At 43.6% G+C, this 23,679-nt stretch overlaps 1 protein-coding gene across 3 annotated transcripts in view; it reads right to left on the bottom strand.

Moving 5' to 3' along the window:
• The window catches only part of pdgfd (platelet derived growth factor d), a 228,497-nt gene that overhangs the window by 113,601 nt on the left and 91,217 nt on the right, over nt 1-23,679 (bottom strand). For 2 of the 3 annotated variants that reach the window (XM_070892157.1, XM_070892155.1), the window contains exon 2: nt 3,995-4,199. In XM_070892157.1, coding sequence (XP_070748258.1) covers nt 3,995-4,199 — 205 coding nt within the window. The remainder of the gene's footprint in view (nt 1-3,994; nt 4,200-23,679) is intronic. The other variant, XM_070892156.1, reaches the window with a different exon arrangement.

Raw genomic sequence — 23,679 nt, forward strand, 5'->3', positions numbered from 1 at the left:
GCTTTGATCCACCATGGACCGATCTTCCTCTGCCACGTGATGGTTAGCAGGTTTTGCCGAGCTTGTAGCTCGTTTGCAAGCTCTTTGGAGGTGACCCATTGTTCCACAGCTCTTGCAAACATACCCTTTGAAGCGGCATGAATAGACTGAATGGAAGCCTCCACAACACCAAGAAGGTGTGAATTGCCTTGCATTCATCCTTTGTTGGGGACTCTGAGTCATCTCGGTCACCTGAGGCTTGCTGGCAGTTACAGACTCGTGGGTTCTGCCCTGTACATTTCTGCTCGCAAACACAGTTCCAGTTAATTTATGAACATTGCTAGCACTTGTGTGCTGAGAGATTTGTTTGGTGTTATCACTGGTGGACATAAACTCCTGTGCTATCGCAATGGCCTTACTGAGGTGTCTCTGCAGTCAAAAGTTTTCGTCGGATGGTCTCGTGGCCAATGCCCAGTACAAAAAAGTCTCTGAGCATTTGCTCCAGGTAGCCATCAAACTCACATTGTCCTGCAAGTCTCCTTAGCTCGGCAATGTAGCTCGCCACTTCCTGACCTTCAGATCGCTGGCACGTGTAGAACCGATACCTCGCCATCAGCACGCTCTCCCTTGGGTTAACATGCTCCCGAACCAGTGTACACAGCTCCTCATACGACTTATCTGTGGGTTTCACCGGAGCCAGAAGATTCTTCATGAGGCTGTAGGTCGGTGCCCCGCAGACTGTGAGGAGGACCACTCTCCTTTTTTCAGCGCTTTCTTCTCCGTCCAGCTCGTTGGCTAAGAAGTACTGGTCTAGCCGTTTGACATAGGCTTCCCAGTCCTCATCCTCCAAGAATTTCTCCAGGATGCCCACAGTTTGCTGCATCTTTGCGTTGGATTCGTAATCTCGTCGCCAGTTATTGTGTTCCTAACACAGATGAGGCTGCACACAGGGAGGTTAAAGTAACAGTGACCTCAGTCTTTAATAAGACACTCCAGAGTGAGGAACAGGCCTTCGGGGCCGGCTTATATACAGTGCTCCCAAAGGATGCTGGGATCCCTTGGGACTTCAGGAGATGAGCTCCCTGGTGGCGGAACATGGGTGTGCATGCTTTACAGATGCACAACACTAGTATGGCCTTTTTTCCATTTCCTATTCCAACCATCTTGTGACATTTCTGAATGAGAATCCAATTGATGCCAAATTTGGGACAGTTTTGTACAATATGTCCTTGTTCACTTGGAGCTCCATTGAGACCGAGATTGAAACTAATTTCACATAGGTCACTTTTGCAGTCAGAGACAGGGGAGACTTTCTTCCCATCACTCTGGGCTGGATTTGAACCCAGGAAACAAAGTGAAAGGCCAATACTTAAGCTACTTCACCACCCAGTTCCCCCCTCTGAAATATTTTCAAAATATAGGAAAAGTCAGGGATCAGAACAGGCCATTCAGAACATCAACTCTACTGCATTGCCTGTCCTGTCATAGAATCAAATTTGATTTTGAATAAGCCCAATGCTTTTGTCTCTAGCTTGATAGGTTATTCCAAACTCTGAGTAAAGGTCTTTAAAATTCAAGCATTCTTGTGTGCTCCTGCTGTAACTTCAGCATGTGTCCACTAGAACTGCTGGAAGGACCCAGATACACCAGTCTTAGCCTTGTGCCCAAATAATTTGTTGGTCGTTTTTATAAAGAGCAGAACCTCCATCTACCTCTTACAAGACCTATGATACTAAGGGGATAAAACTGAGAGCTGGGAGGTCCCACTTTCCCAGCTCAGTAGCGACCCAAAGTATTACTGGGTTACGCCAAGAGAGCTAAGACATTTGTGTGCCCCACTGGAGTGAGTGGGCAGGCCGGGGAAGTGGCCTGGACATCTGACGAAATGTAGATTTTTAAAAATTGAATCGATCCCCTTTTGTAGGGTGCTAAAGGGGAACTCAGTGGCCTTGGGAGGAGGTAGGGGAAATGGGCCTGGGAACTCCTGCCCCCACACAAGCCAATGACAGGCAGATGCTTGAATTTCAGTTCTGCCTGCTGCCACCATGGTAGGTAGTCTCCAGCTGATCCTGCAAATACCAGTGGGGGGGCGGGGGGCGGGGCAGGGGGGCACAGGTGGGTGTAACCCTGGCATAACTACTGAAATTGCAGCCCATGGATATTGGGGGCCATTGATGTTCAGAATCTTATAATCCTATAATTTTACAGCAGAGAAGGTTGCCACTCAGCCCAGCGTGCCTGTTCCCAGCTCTCTGAAGGAATAATCCACCTAGTCCCATTCCCCTTTCCACATAAACATTATAATTTTTTTATTTTATATTTATCCATTTCCCTTTTAAAAGATATTATGGATTCTGCTTCCAACATTATTTCTGGTTAGATATTTCATAACTAGTGTGTCCTTCCTGTAGGCTGAGCGAGTACAAATAGTGATTTTGAAAGAATTAGTAATGAATTCACTTACACCTTACCTAATGGGGGATATATAGAGGTGATTATGATGGAGAAGTTATTTGAAAAGGACTAAACAAACTACAACCATATCCATTCTATAGCTTCAATTCCATCGTATGTGCTGGTAAACAAAATTGTTCTCCACATATACCCCTTGAGCTGAGGAACATTCAGGATGGAGATGATTGAGACTGTCAGCCAATAGGATTTTACTTTGGCCAGTAAAGATTAACATGTCACAGGTAGCAACATTGAAAGCAAAAAAGAAAAACCTAATGCACAGATCAATTTTGAGACAATGGGGCCAATTTTCAGTCAGGCCTCCACCCACCAAAGTGCCGCCCAAAGTGCCGCCGATGGCCGCCGAGGTACCGGACGGTACTTTGGGTGGGATATTCATGAAGAAGGTCCCTCGAAGGTCGGCGGGCGACAAATGGAAGATGTACGCCGCCAATCTGGACGGCAGCGGGCGGGAGGCCGTATTCTCAGTGGCAGAGGCGCTTGCCGCCCAAGTGCCGCCAAGGATAGAGTCGGGCCCACGGAGGGTCGAAGACCTGAAAAAAAAACAACAGCAAAAATTTTTTAAAGTCGCTGTTGAAAAAAAGTATTAAAATGTCCACTTACCTTTTTTTCAGGTTCTTCATACTCACCGTCAGGGACAGACCAGTCTCCAGCACCCCCGTTCTGCCGCCAACTCCTGGCCCACAGGAATCTGGGGGATTAGCGAGCGGGAGCTCAGTTGCGCCACTCGGCTGTCCGCTGATGTCAGCGGGCGGTTCTCGGCGGCTCTCCCCTCCCGCCCGCTCCAGACCATCCCGAAAGTGGCACCAGGTGGATCTTCAGGAGGAATATCGGCGGGAGTGGGCGGCAGTTGGCGGTGAGGTGCTGAAAATCGGCCCCTATGTCATTGTATTTTGTTCTGATATCCAAATATGACTATTGTTACTCTATATTTTTTTTACTTTTGATAGCACATGTCCATTGTTTTTCCTTGACAAATCCCTGCACATTTGTGTCGGCAACTCACTCTGATGTGATGCTAGCCATGATTTATGGAAGAAATCAAATAAACATAAAATAAATCAGTTTAAAAACAATGAATAACTGGGATGCATATGCGGAGGGGGCTCTTGCTGGGAGTGAAATGTAATGCTAATCCAGGAAACAATGTTGCTGGGAATGGAGTATTGTGCCTCTTGGCACTCTGCCTTAGATGTAACATGGAAAGGATACAATTCAGAGCTTCTTGTTCCTATCAACAGCTGCAAAAAGTGCATCAATGCCGAATATCCTGTGCCATGCCAGTTTGCAATTTCTGCTTCTTATTCTCAAGCCCTTCACCATCTGCTGCTTTTTGACACTGTAAATACATCTGCAGCTGCACCATTCATGTGCATACTGCCCTCAAGTCAATTTGACCCATAGACATCAGCATTTTCACTTGATAATCAAAGATCATTCAAGGTTATAATAATGCTAAACACAGCACAAACATTGGAATAGCCAGTTTAAGCTTTAATAGGAATAGAGTTTCTCATAACTTACCCATTCTTCTGCTTACCTGCAAATATCATTTTCTGGTTCCTCCAGTCCAAAGCGAGTATCGAACACCAACTGTATCCTTGTGTTTTCAGGAGACAGCAACCTCCACGTCAATAAAATGCTCCTCGGATAGTTGAGAGGAAATCGTGGACTCTGTACAAATCCATTATTCAAGATATTGATTGTATCTTCTTGTCGATAAATTGCTGTGAGGTGATTGCTCTCTGTTAGTAGTCACAACTTGTACAAATTAGTTGGCTGTTTAATTATTGAAGAACAATGCAAAAAAAGCACTAAGCATAACAGTGAATGATAAATTTTCAAACTTTTAACACTTTCTGCAGTTAGTGATGTTGAATTCAAAAAAAGCTTTAGCAGTCAAGACTGTTAACTTTAACGGTGCCTTTTAAGTACAGATACATCATGTACAATGTCCTCAGCTGCTACTCTCAGATGTCTGGCTTAGGTTACAAACATACAGACATTGTGGGCCTTTGGAGACTAGAAAGGGTTAAGTACTGGTTATATTTAAACTAAAAGGAATCATGAATAAACAGTAATTATTCCATACCCAACAGGCCAGGAGTAGGCTGCTATATAAATATAGCTGAAATTCTGCCATGTTTGATACCTGAAACAATTTGTGGCAGAGCAAATACTTTACCTACTACAGCAATAACCTATGCAATGTATCTTTCAGTTATATTGATTTTTTAGGAAACTGAAATTGTGCAATGGCACAGACTGTAATACAATTTAAAAGGGAATTGCATAAGTATTTGAAAAGCAAGAATATAAAAAGAAATGGTGCAAGGGCAGGGAAGTGACATTAGAGTAAACAACTGGAGTTAAATAGCCAGTATTGGCACAGGCATGATGAGACAAATGGCTCCCTTCTCTGCTGCAGTTTCTAATAATTCTATATATAATTGGTGAGGCAATTACCTTGCCATCACATTTACAAAGCTGATGAAATGCAATTGCAAAACATTTTACCAGGTTCAATCTGGTTTGAACATCGACATTTATTATGCTCAGCTGAGGTATAAATATGAGCAGACCAATGCAGAAATAATTGACATAATCTCAGCAAATGGAAACAATTTACAATTTATATATCAGATCACTGTAACTGTATATTGGCAGAATTCTGCTTCAAATAGAACCTATCCAGACGGAGCCTGAACTACATTTGTTTTCATCAGCAGACACTGTCCGTTTGTTTCTGTTTCTGGCATCAGCAAAGGTTTGTTTCCATTAGTAAAAGGGAATCCAAACTAAGCCAGAATAAAAAGTGCAGATTGAATATCTAGGCTTTATGTGATTGGGGTTTTATGTGAGCCTTGCTAGAAAATGTCAGTGGTTTGAAAATGAGCTAGCAACAGTGCAAATTCCACCAATACTTTGCTTCTCTGATGACATTGAGTTCAAGCCCAGAGCTCAGGAATGTGCATAATCAACCTTGTGGGGACTGTGATCATGTTTTTGTGTGCTGTAATATGAGGACAAAGTTATTATTTTTCAAAGAGGCAGCAGAAGAGGTCATTTTGTAAAAACCTCTTGTTTTCCAAAATGTTTTGTTAATTTTTCTTTTTTTTAACAGATCAAAGTGATTGATGTTAGTGCTGGAATATAGCCACTTTTCATTTCAAGCACCCAGTGTTAACATCAAGCAACCTCAAATCAGATACAACAACAAATGTAATTTATCTGGTGTCTCTCATGTTGGAAAGGTGTTTCAGAATGCTTTATAATATGGAAAAGAAAAAAAGGACACTGAACAGGAAGGAAAAACAAGTAGACAATTCTAATTCTAGTCAATGGGGCCAAAAGAATAGTTGAAAAAAAGGTTAAGGGGACTTTTGAAAGGTAATGGGGTGGAATTTTAAAAAGAGTTCCAGTGGGCATGGCATGGCACCTGAAATAGCAACTATTACATTTATGTTATTTTCAGTCTAGATTTTTTGGGGGGTTCAGTACATCAGATTACTCCCTTAGTTAAACCTTTGCTCCTCATGATCCAAAGAGTGCTTTTACTGGTGAAAAAATGTAATTTGGGATTGAACAGAGAACCCGTTCCACTTTATTGTCACTTACTACAAGTAACACATAGGCCAGGAATCTGCAGTCAGTGGTGATGCGATGGTGATCGCCATTAACCTCAAGAAAGCAGCTCACAAAGATGTCGGGCTCTCTGTGGCGAAAATGTAGTTTTCTCGGCCTTAATTTATTGTAGTGCTGTCAAAAGGGCATCTCCAGCATACAGCAATAGTGATTTCATCACATTGAAGAATTCTCATAGACAGCAAACCAGGAAATAAAAGGCAGCTTTATCATTTACTTCTTAAAAATGTTACAGAGAGTGAAATAAAGATTGGGAAATATATATGGGGTTAAGGTAGAAGTTGAAATATCATAAACAAACTTAAAAATATATATATATATTTATTATTTTAAAAATCTAGTAATTTATCACAATGGAGAAATTTGACATTCAGGATTTCCATGTTTATGTGCGAATGTGCTAAATCCTGAAGTTACGGTCAGTTTCAGAGGGGTTATGATGGTGAACACTGACAGTTTCACTGTCATTACCACTTCAAAATCCAGGTCATAGGGCTGGAAATTCATCAGCCTTCCACCGGATTTTTCGGCGGTATTTCGTCATTTTGGGCGGGAAATTCAGTGAAGTCATCCGCCAGCGGTTTTGAAATACCACTGGGGAGTGGACTGCTGGCGTGCATGACTGGAAAAAGCACTTCCGCCTGAGTTTGGTCACAGCGGTGACCCATAGATAAGTTGAAAAAGAAGCACTGAGGAAAAGTAGCCCTTAGAACGACAGTAGGTGTGAAAAACTTCAAAACAGGTAATTTAAAGTTTATTTTTCATTTTTTTTTTTGCAGTGATTCGCTACAAAAGGGTCTTGTGAATGTTCTTTGACTTTTTATTTTTTGTTTTTGTGGAAAATATTTTTTGTAGCTTTCACCCCTCCCTCGGCCCAACTTGCAGCTTCGGTCTATATTTGACAAGGCCCGCGTTTTCTGCCAAGAATCCACGTGCAACGCCCATTTTTCCCACCGGGCTGGTTTTTTTCTATTTTTTTGACCAAAGTTCCGGCCAAGTACCATCAGGATCTTAGTGGTCTTTCTGACGGTAAATAGGTGGAACTTGCCTTTGACCAATTTCGACCCCATAATCTTTGGAAAGTGGCAAAATAAAAAATTGTCTTGACTGTGACTTAAATCTTTAACTGCAAAACAAGTTTGTTAAGCAGAAAAAAAATAAAGTAACAGTAGTAGGGCACACTGTAGATTTTACAGTAGTTTAAAGCTTAACCATCTTTTCAAATAAATAGAAATAACAAATAGTTGTGGCTGCTGCACTTAACTATAATGTACATAATATTCTTACATGATGACTCTTCATTTTTCTTACTATCCACAGAAACACTCTTCCCTGACCATCTTTACAAACATAGAAGTTTACAGCACAGAAGAAGGCCATTAAGCCCATCATACTTGTGCTAGATCTCCCCATTGCTGTATATTTTTCTCTGCTTCAAATATTTATCCACTTTTCCCTTAAGAATACAATGGTCATTGCCGAAAAGACTCTCTGTGGCAAAGCATTCCATGCCCTCTCCAACAACCCTCTGTGCAAGGACATTTCTCTCTGCTTACTCTTCTAGTGATAATTTTCAATTGATGACCCCTCATCACTGACTCCCTAAATAGTGAATAGGAAATTATTATTTCCTCTATCAAAACTCTGCCCTTATCCAGTCCATACCATTATTTTGGATTATCTTTATTGATACTTTTTAATTTTTACATTAAACCTAATTATATTGTGATCACTATTTCCCAACTGTTCTCCAACTTGAACATTAGTTATTTAACTTGATTTCTAGAATAGTGATAACCTGAACTCCCAATAGCACAAAAAGTCTCAATAGAACTAAACTCCTCTTATAACAATGTAGAAAAGCGTCCCTTACTGCTTCAGGGAGGCATAAGGGGGTGGGGGGGGGGGGGGGGATGGATGCTGAACCAAAGAAGGAATTATTAGGAGAGGTTGTCAAAAGTTGGGTTTTAAGGAGGCTTAAAGGAGGAGAGAGAGCTGTTTGGGAAAGGAATGCCGTTGTGTGGGTCCTAGGCTATTGAAGACACCGTCACAATATTAGGGTGATGGGAATGAACAAGAGTAGGTCATTGAGGAAAAGCATATGGGTGAGTGAGACATGGTATGAGATAAGATATGGGCAACAGAGTTTTGGACGATCTGAAGTTTATGGAAATAGGAAAATGGGAAGCCAGCCCGGAGAACATTGGAATGATAAACGTCTGGTGGTGACAAAGGCATGGATAAGAGTTTACAGTGTCAGATTAGCCCACGCTTTTTTAAGCCGCTGCTAATTTCATCCTGTATTTCCTACACTGTAACAGTGAATACACTCCAAAAGTATTTCATTGGCTGTAAAGTGCTTTGAGACATCTAGTGGTTGTGAAAGGTGCTATATAAATCCAAATCTTTTCTGCAGTATGGGGTCTAGGGGTGGATTTTAACCATCAGCCAACCGACCAACAGAGCGCACTGATGGGCCGCCCAGTAGTGCCAGTGGCAAACCCAGTCCAGTTTGAGGGCTAGGCCTCATTAACATACATGTGGTGCGCTGCATGCACCAAATGGGCAAACGCAATGTCAGGAGGCACGGAAGGCCGATCAACAAGAAACAAATGGAGGAGGTTGCGCGCGTGTGGAGGGGAGCCTGGGATGACAACAGCCCGCCATATTCTTGTGGAGCCCGGAGGAGCCTCCACAGCCAGCTTACCCCATGGCACCTGTCCTGTTCATTGATAACTAATTTTATAAAGGGCTCCACAAATTTAGCTATGGGACCGATGTCTGCGAGGATTGGGCTGAAGGCCATCCTACTGCTAAATTGACATGCTTTCCACCTGTTTTTCACCTGAAAAATAGGGACAGTTCATACCAATTTCTACACCTTAATTTCCTTTCAAAAGTTCTGAATGAGTTGATGTTCATAGAGGGTGAATAGCAGGGAAAACAGCTGGGAAAACATTGGAGAAGTAAAGGCTAAAGGTGATAAAAACATCGAGGGGGGGAATTTTCCGGAGGTCAATGGGTGCATTTGGTGCTGGTTTTGCTGGGAAAAAAATCTGTCAACACTGAACAACAACTTTTATTTATATAGCGCATTTAAAGTAGTAAAACAACCCAAGGCACTTCATGGCAGTGTTATAAGACAAAACAGATACATTTGACACCGAGCCACATGAGAAGAAATTACGGCAAATGACCAAAAGCTTGTTTAAAGAGGTAGATTTTAAGGAGCGTCTTAAAGGAGGAAAGAGAGGTGGAGAGGTTTGGCGGTGGGGGGGGGGGGGGGTGTTCCTGAGCTTAGGGCCCAAGTAGCTGAAGGCACGGCCACTGATGGTTGAGCAGTTATAATCAGGGATGCTCATGAGGGCAGAATTTGAGGAGTGCTGACATCTCGTGGGATTGTGAAGCTAAAATGGATTACAGAGATAGGGAGGGGCAAGGCCATGGAGGGATTTGTAAACAAGGATGAGAATTTTGAAATTGAGATGTTGTTTAACCGGGAGCCAATGTAGGTCAGCAAGTATAGGGGTGATGGGTGATCATGACTTGGTGCGAGTTAGGACACGGGCTGCTGAGTTTTGGATGACCTCAAGTATACGTAGTGTAAAATGTGGAGGCCAGTCAGGTGTGAGTTGGAGTAGTCACAGTTGACAGTGTCAAAGGCCTTGGTGAGGTCAAAGAAGGCCATGTACAAGAGTTGGTGCTGTTCCCTACATTTCTCTTATAGATGTCGAGCAATGAAGATCATGTCCATTGTATCCCTTAGTGGACGGAATCCATATGTTCTCGCTCAGGCCAATATCCCCAGCATCGAAGCACTGACCACACTCGACCAGCTCCATTGGGCAGGCCACATCATCCGCATGCCTGACACGAGACTCCCAAAGCAAGCGCTCTACTCAGAATTCCTACACCGCAAGTGAGCCCCAGGTGGGCAGAGGAAACGTTTCAAGGACATCCTCAAAGCCTCCTTGATAAAGTGCAACATCCCCACTGGCACCTGGGAATCCCTGGCCCAAGTCCGCCCTAAGTGGAGGAAGAGCATCCGAGAGGGCGTTGAGCACCTCGAGTTTCATTGCCGATAGCCTGCAGAAATCAAGCGCAGACAGCAGAAGGAGCGTGCGGCAAACCAGACTCCCCACCTCCCCTTCCTTCAACCACTGTCTGTCCCACCTGTGACAGAGACTGTAATTCCTGTATTGGACTGTACAGTCACCTGAGGACTTACTTTACTCTGCCAATGATAATTATGATCGAGTAGTCAAGTCTAGAGATAACAAAGACATGATGAAGGTTTCAGCAGGGGCTGAGGCAGGGGCGGAGGCGGGTAATGTTACGGAGGTGGAAAAAGGCGGTTTTAGTTATGCTGCGGATATGTGGCTGGAAACTCATTTCAGGGTCAAGTATGACGGCTAGGTTGTGAACAGTTTGGTTTAGCCTCAGATAGATGCTAGGGAGAGAGATGGAATCAGTGGTTAGGGAACACAGTTTGTGGCGGGGACCAAAGACAATGGGTTTGGTCTTCCTAATATTAATTGGAGAAAATTTCTGCTCATCCAGTACTGATGTCGGATAAACAGTCTGACAAGTTAGAGCCCACGGAGGGGTCAAGAGAAGTGGTGGAGAGGTAGAGCTGGGTGTCGTCAGCGTACATGTGGAAATTGACTCCGTGTTTTCGGATGATATCGCCAAGGGAAAGCATACAGATGAGAAATAACAGACCCGATACACAGCGGCGGGGGAGGCAAATTCAGGTAATTATGACCTTGTTAACAGCCCATTAAGATGCATTTTGAGCTCACCTTTACATTTTACGACGTCGCCCACGGGGTGCACACTGCTTAGGGATCATGCCAGGTAAGCAGGTCAGGGGTTGTATGACCATGGAATCATCTCTTTACTTGATGGCTGCAAATGTGCTATAAAAGCTCCCATCTCACAGCTGTTCACTTTCCAAGCACAGAAGCTGCTGCTTACTGCATTTGGAAGACAGTTTGAACTTTATGCAGGTTGCAAGTGTTTGGAGTAAACTTTTTATCCAAAGTCACCTCATTGGAACAACCTCTCTCACCATTGACAGATTGCTTCTGTTATCTCAAGTTCACCTGCCATCTATTACATTAGCATCGATGCCCTTGCAACTATCTCACTTTGGTCCCCAGAATCCAACCACGATCAGCCCCAACACCAGCAGCACCAACAACAAGACCAACCTTCTCTGCAATCAACTGATGCTGTACACGACAGTGCATCAGCACCTGACCACATTGCTACCCAAGACGCCAGGGTGGCCTCACCATGGCCAGATTTACTACACTTGACGATATACACCCTGGCTGCCACATGGTGCAGCACTCCACACCAACACCATAAAGCATCCCTACAATGCCCAAGCCATTCCTTTCACACTCATCACCAATGCGGTGGGTACTCTTATGTCGTACCATTCAACGCAACTCACTAAACCACTTCCAAAGGTGCACACAGATCTGTACAAGAATGCAAAGTGTTGAAAATAAAGGTTTTAACGATTGACACCACATTAACAGAAACTTTACATGACCATTGCAGAAAACACCCAATTACATATCCATGTGTATTGTTAGTTGGTATAATTGGACTAGAATGAGGGTGTGTGAGAGGGGTGGCTCGTGAGATGGGAAATTGATAATGCAGAGAGAAAAGTATGGGTGGAGGTGCAAGGTAAGTTGGTGTGAGTAACGATGTGCAGGAGTGGGGTAGGGAAAGCAGAGTGATGGGGATGTGATGAGTGACACAGCAGGATGAGTTTGAGTTGGCTTTGTGGTAATGTTTCGTGGTCTACTGAGATCATTGAAAGGTTTGCACCACTACAGCCTGGTCCTCCTGATGCTATCCCTGCTTGTATCCTGTGTAATGTGCAACATGGCTGCATTGATCTCCGGGGGAGATCTCTTGCGCCCATTGGAAGGGAAGAGAACCTCTTTGCATGCTGTGATTCCCTCCATAAGCATATGGAGGGAGTCATGGGAGAGTCTGGGTGCAGCTGTGCACCTCTGTGCAGTGCTTGTCAATGTTTGCAACCCCTCAATGCTGTAGAACACTAACAGCACAAATGTCAAAATTAATTTGCGCATGGTCCCTTTAAGGAAACCCGTTCATGATGCGTCATCAAATGTCATCATCAGACCCACTTCCTTCAATGGGCCGGCAAATGCGCTGGCGGGCTTAACAAGCCCCATCAACGTAAAATATTCTACACAACGGGCTGGAGCAAGCAGCGGGGTTAGGACCCATCACCGACATCACCCGATACAGACCGCCGAGGTAGGGGAAATCGCGATCAGAATCTCAGCAGCAGTGGGGGGACAGGTTGGCAATATTTTTAAAACAGAATAAGGGTGATGTAGTAATTAAATGGATGTGGCAAAGAATGCTAAGCTCCAAATTAAACAAATGCCCAGGTTCTGTACCAGCGAGGTAAAACTGGGCAGTTTGATGAAGTTAAGAGGAGAGGCACATTGGAGTAGACAGAAAACAAAAATAATTATTTCTATTTTGCCTGCATGAAGTTAGAGGGAATTGATTTTGGACAGGCGGTTGGAGATTAAGTAACAACCTTTGAATCAAAAAAGGAGGCAGAAAGGTAAAGTTGAGAATAATCAACATATATATCGACAGTAAATCGGGGCTAAAGCTCTGCTATAAATTGGTGACCATACAGGGAAGGGAGGAGAAGAGACAAGTACAACTTAAACTGGGAGATGGCAATGCTGCAAAGATGGTCTGCAGAGAGACTTTGGAGGTGGCTAGAATGATTCATAGTATCAAAGGCAGCAGAGAGATAGAGAAGGATAAGGAGGGATACTGAGTCGCAGTCATAATCGTAGTTTCTTTGACTAGAGCTGTCTCTGTGCTAGGAGCCAGGCACCAAAGGGCAAGTTTTATGAATGAGCTACGAAAGGAGAGCCTCATCTGCTGCTATGCATTTCAGGAAATAGAAACATAGAAATTTACAGCGCCCGGCCAACAAAGAGCCACACGGCCCTCGGTCAGCAGCCCTGAAGGTTACATATAAATATATGAACAATGAACAATGGTGGAAAGGTAAAGAGCATCCGACCCAACCAGTCCGCCCCATGCAAGGGCGATACCTCCTGCACTGCAACATTCCACCCTCCACCCTAACCAGAGCCATGTGATCTCCTGTGGAAGGCAAAAATCAAATAAAAACCCAGGCCAATTGTGGAAAAAAAATCTGGGAAATTCTTCTTCGACCCATCCAGGCGATCAAAACTAGTCCAGGAGATCACTCTGGTCATATTCGATTCCCTGCAATACTTACCATCATATCTGCGCCAGCCAACAAGAGATTATCCAGTCTAATCCCACTTACCAGCTCTAGGTCCATAACTCTGCAGGTGGCTCAACCATGGCTAACAAGGGAAATCCAAGGAAGAAGCATATAAATTGGGAGAAAAAGCAGTAAACCTGAGGACTGGGAGAAATTTAGAATTCAGCAGAGGAGGACAAAGGGTTTAATTGGGAGGGGGAAAATAGAGTATGAGAGTAAGCTTGCAGGGAACATAAAAACTGACTGCAAAAGCTTCTATAGATATGTGATGAGAAAAAGATTAGTGAAGACAAATGTAGGTCTCTTGCAGTCAGAATCAGGTGAATTTCTAATGGGGAACAAAGAAATGACAGACCAATTGAACAAATACTTTGGTACTGCCCATTCACCTAACCTATCCAAGTCACTCTGCAGCCTCTTAGCGTCCTCCTCACAGCTCACACCGCCCCCCAGTTTAGTGTCATCTGCAAACTTGGAGATATTACACTCAATTCCTTCATCCAAATCATTAATGTATATTGTAAATAGCTGGGGTTCCAGCACTGAGCCCTGCGGCACCCCACTGGTCACTGCCTGCCATTCTGAAAAGGACCCGTTTATCCCGACTCTCTGCTTCCTGTCTGCCAACCAGTTCTCTAGCCACGTCAGTACATTACCCCCAATACCAAGTGCTTTATTTTTGCACACCAATCTCGTGTGTGGAACCTTGTCAAAAGCCTTTTGAAAGTTCAAATACACCACATCCACTGGTTCTCCCTTGTCCACTCTACTAGTTACATCCTCAAAAAATTCCAGAAGATTTGTCAAGCATGATTTCCCTTTCATAAATCCATGCTGACTTGGACCGATCCTGTCACTGCTTTCCAAATGTGCTGTTATTTCATCTTTAATAATTAATTCCAACATTTTTCTCACTACTGATATCAGGCTAACCAGTCTATAATTACCTGTTTTCTCTCTCCCTCCTTTTTTAAAAAGTGGTGTTATATTAGCTACCCTCCAGTCCCGAGGAAATGATCCAAATTCGATAGACTGTTGGAAAATGATCACCAATGCATCCACTATTTCTAGGGCCACTTCCTTAAGTAATCAGGGATGCAGACTATCAGGTCCCGGGATTTATCGGCCTTCAATCCCATCAATTTCCCTAACACAATTTCCTGCCTAATAAGGAGATCCTTCAGTTCCTCCTTCTCACTAGACCCTCGGTCCCCTAGTACTTCTGATAGGTTATTTTTGTCTTCCTTCGTGAAGACAGAACCAAAGTATTTGTTCAACTGGTCGCACATTTCTTTGTTCCCCATTATAAATTCAGCTGAATCTAACTGCAAGGACCTATGTTTGTCTTCACTAATCTTTTTCTCTTCACATATCTATAGAAGCTTTGGCAGTCAGTTTTTATGTTCCCGAAAAGCTTCCTCTCATACTCTATTTTCCACCTCCTAATTAAACCCTTTGTCCTCCTCTGCTGAATTCTAAATTTCTCCCAGTCCTCAGGTTTGCTGCTTTTTCTGGCTAATTTATATGCTTCTTCCTTGGATTTAACACTATCCTTAATTTCCCTTGTTAGTCATGGTTGAGCCACCTTCCCCGTTTTATTTTTACTCCAGACAGGGATGTACAATTATTGAAGTTCATCCATGTGATCTTTAAATGTTTGCCATTGCCTATCTACCGTCAACCCTTTAAGTATCATTTACCAGTTTATTCTAGCCAATTCACGTCTCATACCATCGAAGTTACCTTTCCTTAAATTCAGGACCCTAGTCTCTGAATTAATTGTGTCACTCTCCATCTTAATGAAGATTTCTACCATATTATGGTCACTCTTCCCCAAGGCGCCTCGCATCACCCAGTCTAGGATGGCCAGCCCTCTAGTTGGTTCCTCGACATATTGGTCCATAAAACCATCCCTAATATACTCCAGGAAATCGTCCTCCACCGTTTTGGTACCAATTTGGTTAGCCCAATCTATATGTAGATTAAAATCGCCCATGATAACTACTGTACCTTTATTGCACACATCCCTAATTTCTTGTTTGATGCTGTCCCCAACCTCACTACTGCTGTTTGATTGTCTGTACACAACTCCCACTAGCATTCTCTGTCCTTTGGTATTCCGCAGCTCAACCCATACTGATTCCACATCATCCAATCTAATGTCCTTCCTTTCTATTGCATTAATTTTCTCTTTAACCAGCAACACTACTCCACCTCCTTTTCCTTTCTGTCTATCCTTCCTGAATGTTGAATACCCCTGGATGTTGAGTTCCTAGCCTTGGTCACCCTGGAGCCATGTCTCCGTGATGCCAATGATATCATATTCATTAATTGCTGCCTGTGTAGTTAATTCATCCACCTTATTTTGAATGCTCCTCGCATTGAGGCACAGAGCCTTCAGGCTTGTCTTTTTAACATACTTTGCCCTTTCAGAATTTTGCTGCAATGTGGCCCTTTTTGATTTTTGCCTTGGGTTTTTCTGCCCTCCGCTTTTACTTTTCTTCTTTCTATCTTTTGCTTCTGCCCCCTTTCTACTTCCCTCTGTCTCCCTGCATAGGTTCCCACCCCACTTCCATATTAGTTTAACCCCTCCCCAACAGCACTAGCAAACACTCCCCAGAGGACATTGGTTCCGGTCCTGTCCAGGTGCAGACCGTCCGGTTTGTACTGGTCGCACCTCCCCCAGAACCGGTTCCAATGTCCCAGGAACCTGAACCTGTCCCTTCTGCACCACTCCTCAAGCCACGTATTCATCTGAGCTATCCAGTGATTCCTACTCTGACTAACACATGACACTGGTCGCAATCCTGAGATTACTACCTTTGAGGTCCTACGTTTTTATTTAACTCCGAGCTCCCTAAATTCAGCTTGTAGGACCTCATCCCATTTTTTACTTACATCGTTGGTACCTATATGCTCCATGACAACTGGCTGTTCAACCTTCCCCTTCAAAATGTCCTGCAACCGCTCTGAGACATCCTTGACCCTTGCACCAGGGAGGCAACATACCATCCTGGAGTTTCGATTGCAGCTGCAGAAACATCTATCTATTCCCCTTACAATAGAATTCCTTACCACTATAGCTCTCCCATTCTTTTTCCTGCCCTCCTGTGCAGCAGAGCCACCCACGGTGCCATGGGCTTGGCTGCTGCTGCCCTGCCTTGATGAGACATCCCCCCCCAACAGTACCCAAAGCGGTGTATCTGTTTTGGAGGGGGATGACCACAGAGGACCTCTGCACTACCTTCTTTCCACTGCTCTTCCTGTTGATCATCCATTCCCTATGTGTCTCTGTAACCTTTACCTGGGGTATGATCAACTCACTAAACGTGCTATTCACGGCATCCTCAGCATCGTGCAAGCTCCAGAGTGAATCAACCCGCAGCTCCAGTGCCGCAATGTGGTCTGTCAGGATCTGCAGCAGGGTACACTTCCCGCACATATAGTCATTAGGAAGCGTCTCTGACTTCCCACATAGTGCAGGAGGAGCATGACACGTGTCCGAGCTCTCCTGCCATGACTTTAACTTTAGATTAACTTAATTTGGCAACAACAATGATAAAGGTTATCTACTGATCGGGAAAAGAAAAAGAAAAACTACTCACCAATCACCAGCCAATCACTTACCCCCTTGGCTGTGACGTCATCTTTCGATTTCTTTCTACTTCTTTGTTTATCTTCTACCCCTGCTGCAGCTGCACCGGCTCGCCTCTGCCGACACTCGGGCCTTTACAGGTCACTCGCCTGCCGAACTCCTGCTTCTCTGGCCGCCTCCGCCAACACTCGGCCCTGTATAGACCGCTCGACTCCCCAAACTCCCGCTCCTGTGGCTGCCTCCGCCGACACTCGGGCCTTTATAGGCCACTCGCCTCCCAAACTCCGGCTCCTGTGGCCGCCTCCGCCAACATAGAAACATACATAGAATCATTGAAAATAGATGCAGGAGTAGGCCATTCGGCCCTTCGAGCCTGCACCGCCATTCAAAAAGTTCATGGCTGATCATTCCCTCAGTACCCCTTTCCTGCTTTCTCTCCATGCCCCTTGATCCCCTTAGCCGTAAGGGCCATATCTAACTCCCTCTTGAATATATCCAATGAACTGGCATCAACAACTCTCTGCGGCAGGGAATTCCATAGGTTAACAACTCTGAGTGAAGAAGTTTCTCCTCATCTCAGTCCTAAATGGCTTACCCCTTACCCTTAGACTATGTCCCCTGGTTCTGGACTTCCCCAACATCGGGAATATTCTGTCCAGTCCCGTCAGAATCTATACGTTTCTATGAGATCGCCTCTCATCCTTCTAAACTCCAGTGAATAAAGGTCCAGTTGATCCAGTCTCTCCTCATATGACAGTCCAGCCATACCAGGAATCAGTCTGGTGAACCTTCGCTGCACTCCCTCAATAGCAAGAACGTCTTTCCTCAGATTAGGAGACCAAAACTGAACACAATATTCCAGCTGAGGCCTCACTAATACCCTGTATAACTACAGTAAGACCTCCCTGCTCCTATACTCAAATCCCCAAGCTATGAAGGCCAACATACCATTTGCCTTCTTTACCGCCTACTGTACCTGCATGCCAACTTTCAATGACTGATGAACCATGACACCCAGGTCTCGTTGCACCTCCCCTTTCCCTGATCTGCCGCCATTCAGATAATATTTTGCCTTCGTGTTTTTGCCCCCAAAATGGATAACCTCACATTTATCCACATTATACTGCATCTGCCATGCATTTGCCCACTCACCTAACCTGTCCAAGTCACCCTGCACCCTCTTAGCATCCTCCTCACAGCTCACACTGCCACCCAGTTTAGTGTCATCTGCAAACATGGAGATATTACACTCAATTCCTTCATCTAAATCGTTAATTTATATTGTAAAGAGCTGGGGTCCCAGCACTGAGTCCTGCGGCACTCCACTAGTCACTGCCTGCCATTTAACCTGAATCTCTGCTTCCTGTCTATCAACCAGTTCGCTATCCACGTCAGTACATTACCCCCAATACTACGCGTTTTTATTTTGCACACCAATCTCTTGTGCGGGACCTTGTCAAAAGCCTTTTGAAAGTCCAAATACACCACACCCACTGGTTCTCCCTTGTCGACTCTGCTAGTTACATCCTGAAAAAAATCCAGAAGATTCATCTAGCGTGAATTTCCCTTTCATAAATCCATGCTGACTTGGACCGATCCTGTCACTGCTTTCCAAATGCGCTGCTGTTTCATCCTTAATGATTGATTCCAACATTTTCCCCACTACTGATGTCAGGCTAACCGGTCTATAATTATCTGTTTTCTCTCTCCCTCCCTTTTTAATAAGTGGTGTTACATTAGCTACCCTCCAGTCCATAGGAACTAATCCAGAGTCGATGGACTGTTGGAAAATGATCAGCAATGCATCGACTATTTCTACGGCCACTTCCTTAAGTACTCTGGGATGCAGACTATCAGGCCCCAACGATTTATCGGCCTTCAATCCCATCAATTTCCCTAACACAATTTCCCGCCTAATAAGGATATCCTTCAGTTCCTCCTTCTCACTAGACCCACTGTCCCCTTGTACATTCGGAAGGTTATTTGTGTCTTCCTTCGTGAAGACAGAAGCGAAGTATTTGTTCAATTGGTCTGCCATTTCTTTGTTCCCCATTATAAATTCACCTGAATCCTGAATCGGGCCTTTATAGGCCGCTCGCCTCCCAAACTCCCGCTCCTGTGGCCACTTCCGCCGACTCTCTGAGAGGGGATCTCAGAGAAACATATAAAATTCTGACGGGATTGGACAGGTTAGATGCAGGAAGAATGTTCCCGATGTTGGGGAAGTCCAGAACCAGGGGTTACAGTCTAAGGATAAGGGATAAGACATTTAAGACTAAGATGAGGTGAAACTTATTCACTCAGATAATTATGAACCTGTGGAATTCTCTACCACAGAAAGTTGTTGAGGCCAGTTCATTAGATATATTCAAAAGGGAGTTAGGTGTGGCCCTTACGGCTACAGGGATCAAGGGCTATGGTAGGAAAGCAGGAATGGGGTACTGAAGTTGCAAAAATGATCAGCCATGATCATATTGAATGGTGGTGCAGGCTCGACGGGCCGAATAGCCTACTCCTGCACCTAGTTTCTATGTTTCTATGGCCCTTCAAGTGCCCATCATAGCACCTTTTATATGTGGTGAGGGTTTCTGCATCCACTACTCCACCAGTGAGTTCCGGACCCTTACAACCCTCTGCATGAAGAAGCCTCCGCTCAAATTCCCGTTGAACCTTCCACCAACCACCTTAAAAGTATGCCCCCACCAAGTGAAATAGGCCCTTGCTATCCACTATATCCACTATATCCAGGCCCCTCAAAATTGTATACACCTCAGTGAGGTCTCCTCTCAGCCTCCTTTTTTCCAATGAAAACAAACCCAGCCTATTCAATTTGTCCTCATAGCTAAGATTCTCCATTCCAGGCAGTAAATCTCCTCTGCATCCTCTCTAGTGCAATCACGTTCTTCCTAGAATACGTCAACCAGAACTGCACACAATACTCCAGCTGTGACCTAACCAGGGTATTATACAATTTAAGCTATTGTATTCTATGCCTCAGCCAATTTGGCAAGCATTCCGTATGTCTTCTTAACCACCTTATCCACCTGGCCTGCTACTTTCAGGGATCTGTGGACAAGCACTCCAAGGTCCCTGTGTTCATCCACACTTTTAAGTGGCCTATCGTTTAATGTGTATACCCTTTCCTTATTAGCCCTCCCAAAGTGCATCACCTCACACTTCTCTGAATTAAATTCCATTTGCCACTGCTCTGCCCATCTGACCAGTAGATTGATATCCTCCTGCAGTCCATGATTTTCCTCTTCATTATCAACCACACAGCCAATTTTAGTGTCATCTGCAAACTTCTTAATCATATTCCCTATATTCAAATCTAGATCATTGATGGAAACCACAAAAAGCAAGGGTCCCAGTACTGAGCCCTGCGGAACCCCACTAGAAACATCCTTCCAGTCATAAAAGCATCCGTCAACCATTACCCTTTGCTTCCTACCTTTAAGCCAATTTTGGATCCAACTTGCCACTTTGCCCTGTATCCCATGGGCTTTAACCTTCGTATACACTACATCATATGCACTACCCTCATTGACCCTCCTGGTTACCTCCTCATAAAATTCAATCAGGTTAATCAAACACGATCTTCCCTTAACAAATCCGTGCTGATTGTCCCTAATTAATCCTTGCCTTTCTAAATGTAGATTTATCCTGTCTTTCATGAATTTTTCCAATAATTTTCCCACCACTGAGGTTAGGCTGACAGACCTGTAATTACTTGGCCTATCCCTTTCTCCCTTCTTAAACACAGGTACCACATTAGCAGTCCTCCAATCCTCCGGCATCATGCCCAGCTCCAAAGAGGACTGGAAAATGATGGTCAAGGCCCTCTGCTATTTCCTCTTTTACTTCACTCAACAGCCTGGGATGCATTTCATCCAGGCCTAGGGACTTATCATAGATGCAATCTCGCGATTTATTATCTATTAAAATTAATGGGCAAAAAATCATGGGGAATGCCCCTAGGTAAATCTCTCCACTGGTCGCACACATTCACAAAATTGTCAGCCTGCATGATCTGAAACAGACAGTAGTGGGAAATGTAGTTGAATGGCATTAACACATTTGAGGACTTTGGGGAAGAAGGGAAGCTTTGAGATAGGATGATAACTGGTCAGGGTGGAAAGGTTTAGACTTTTTAGGGAGGGGATGATGATGATTATTTTGAAGGATGTAGGGATGATGCTAAAGGTTAACGATAAGTTGATGAAGGCTGAAGGAAGACAGTTGGTTGGTAAGTATCTTGGAGAAGAGAAAGTCAAGCGGGCTGATGGTTGACCTCATGGACAAATTGTTTAATAAATGTACAAAGTATGGTTAGATACAGAGTAAAGTTCCCTTCACTTAGTCCCAACACTGTGTCTCACTCCTATCGCAAAATACCACTCAATACTGCACTTATGTGAAATTTCCATTTTCCATATTACCCACTGTGGCTTTTCTGATTGCTTTTTTTCTGCCAATCACTGCTACATTGAACTGTTGTTTGTGTTTATCTGATTACAGTAAAACAATTCAAAATGGATGAATATCAAATTGTAAAGCCTCCAACTATTTTTGCTGTTGTATAATTTTCAATTGTTTTGAAAATATATCTTAATTGAAATGGCCATAATTTGGTTAGTTTTTTTCTTTAAAAAGGTAATCATTATCTTGGTACAAGAACAGGATATGGGGAAAATACTGCGCTACCCCTAACCGCGAAGATCCAGAAAGAGCATCATCATTTGAGCAAGAAATGTCCTGTTGAGAAGGGAGTTGTCTTAAACGTTGATAGTGATGAGATCGTGCAGTTGCAAATGTAAGTGCATAGATATCTTCCAAATAAATTAATTGAAATCATTCCTAAAGTACGACCGACCTATTACAAAAAAAATTATGTCTGGTTCCCACAGGAGAAACTCTGTTTCATTCTGCCACTTAACACTTAGCTCAGCAAAATAATCATAAAACACACAAGTACATCAACTATAACTTATTCAGAATCTCATAACAGTGACTATAAAATTAGACTGTAATCAACAATTTGCAACTTGTAAAATGTAACATAACTAAAAACCATCTACATAATTGTACTCATAACCTACAAAAAATTAATTAATTTGGTAACATTTTAAAAGCAGTAATTTTGTAACTAAATCACAGTAATACCTTTATTAAGAATGATTTTAGTTGTTCTATAACTAAATCTATTACAGTGACAACTAACTGATTATCCCGTACACAAAAATATAGCAATAGTTTGGTACCAATTGTTGCATTGTAGTTCCATGATTAACAATGTAATTACAAATTTATATGTTTTCAATTACATTCAACTCTTCACCCATCCCTCCTTTTAAAATGTGTCTATTTATATCACATTCTAAGAGATAGGCAGGTGACCAGTTTCTAACCATCTTGATTGCCTGCACGAGGAGATCCATTAACTTGCCACACCCTATGATTTTAACCCTCTCTTTTGGAGGTAGAAATCTCTGCTCAACATCTCCAATAGATGGTTTTGGCGAAGAGAAGAAACTCATTGCGTTTATCTTGAATATGTGTACCAGTGTAAAATGGATGATAGCGAGTCAGCAGCTCGTTTAACATCTCTCCCGATTTTTACTTGAAAGAAATAGGAGCAGGAGTAGGCCATTTGGCCCCTCGAGCCTGCTCTGCCATTTAATAAGGTCATGGCTGATCTGATCATGGGCTCCGCTCCATTTCCCTGCCCGCTCCCCATAACTCTTTATTCCCTTATCGCTCAAAAATCTGTCTATTTCTGCTTTAAATATATTCAATGACCCAGCCACCACAGCTCTCTGGGGCAGAGAATTCCATAGATTTACAACCCTCTGAGAGAAGAAATTCCTCCTCATCTCAGTTTTAAATGGGCGACCCCTTATTCTGAAACTATGCCCCCTAGTTCGAGATTCCCCCATGAGTGGAAACATCCTCTCTGCATCTACCTTGTCGAGCCCCCTCATTATCTTATATGTTTCAATAAGATCACCTCTCATTCTTCTGAACTGCAATGAGTACAAACCCAACCTGATCAACCTTTCTTCATAAGGCAACCCCCTCATCTCAGGAATCAACCAAGTGAACCTTCTCTGAACTGCCTCCAATATAAGTATATCTCTCCTTAAATAAGGAGACTAAAACTGTACGCAGTACTCTAGGTATGGCCTCACCAATACCCTGTACATTGTAACGGGACTGCTCTGCTTTTATACTCTATCCCCCTTGCAATAAAGGCCAACATTCAATTTGCCTTCCTGATTACTTGTTGTACCTACATACTAACTTTTTGTGTTTCATGCACAAGGACCCCTGGGTCCCTCTGTACTGCAGCATTTTGCAATGTTTCTCCATTTAAATAACAATTTGCTTTTTTATTTTTTCTGCCAAACCTCACATTTTCCCACATTGTACTCGATCTGTCAAATTTTTACCCACTCACTTAGCCTGTCTATATTACTTTGCAGATTTTTTGTGTCCTCCTCACAACTTGCTTTCCCACCCATTTTAGTATCAGCAGCAAACTTGGCTACTTTACACTCGGTCCCTTCACCCAAGGCATTAATATAGACTGTAAATAGTTGAGGACCCAGCACCGATCCCTGTGACACCCCACTGGTTGCAGTTTGTCAACCGG

The sequence above is a fragment of the Pristiophorus japonicus genome, chromosome 10 (genome assembly GCF_044704955.1).
Source record: "Pristiophorus japonicus isolate sPriJap1 chromosome 10, sPriJap1.hap1, whole genome shotgun sequence".
Taxonomy (NCBI): domain Eukaryota; kingdom Metazoa; phylum Chordata; class Chondrichthyes; family Pristiophoridae; genus Pristiophorus; species Pristiophorus japonicus.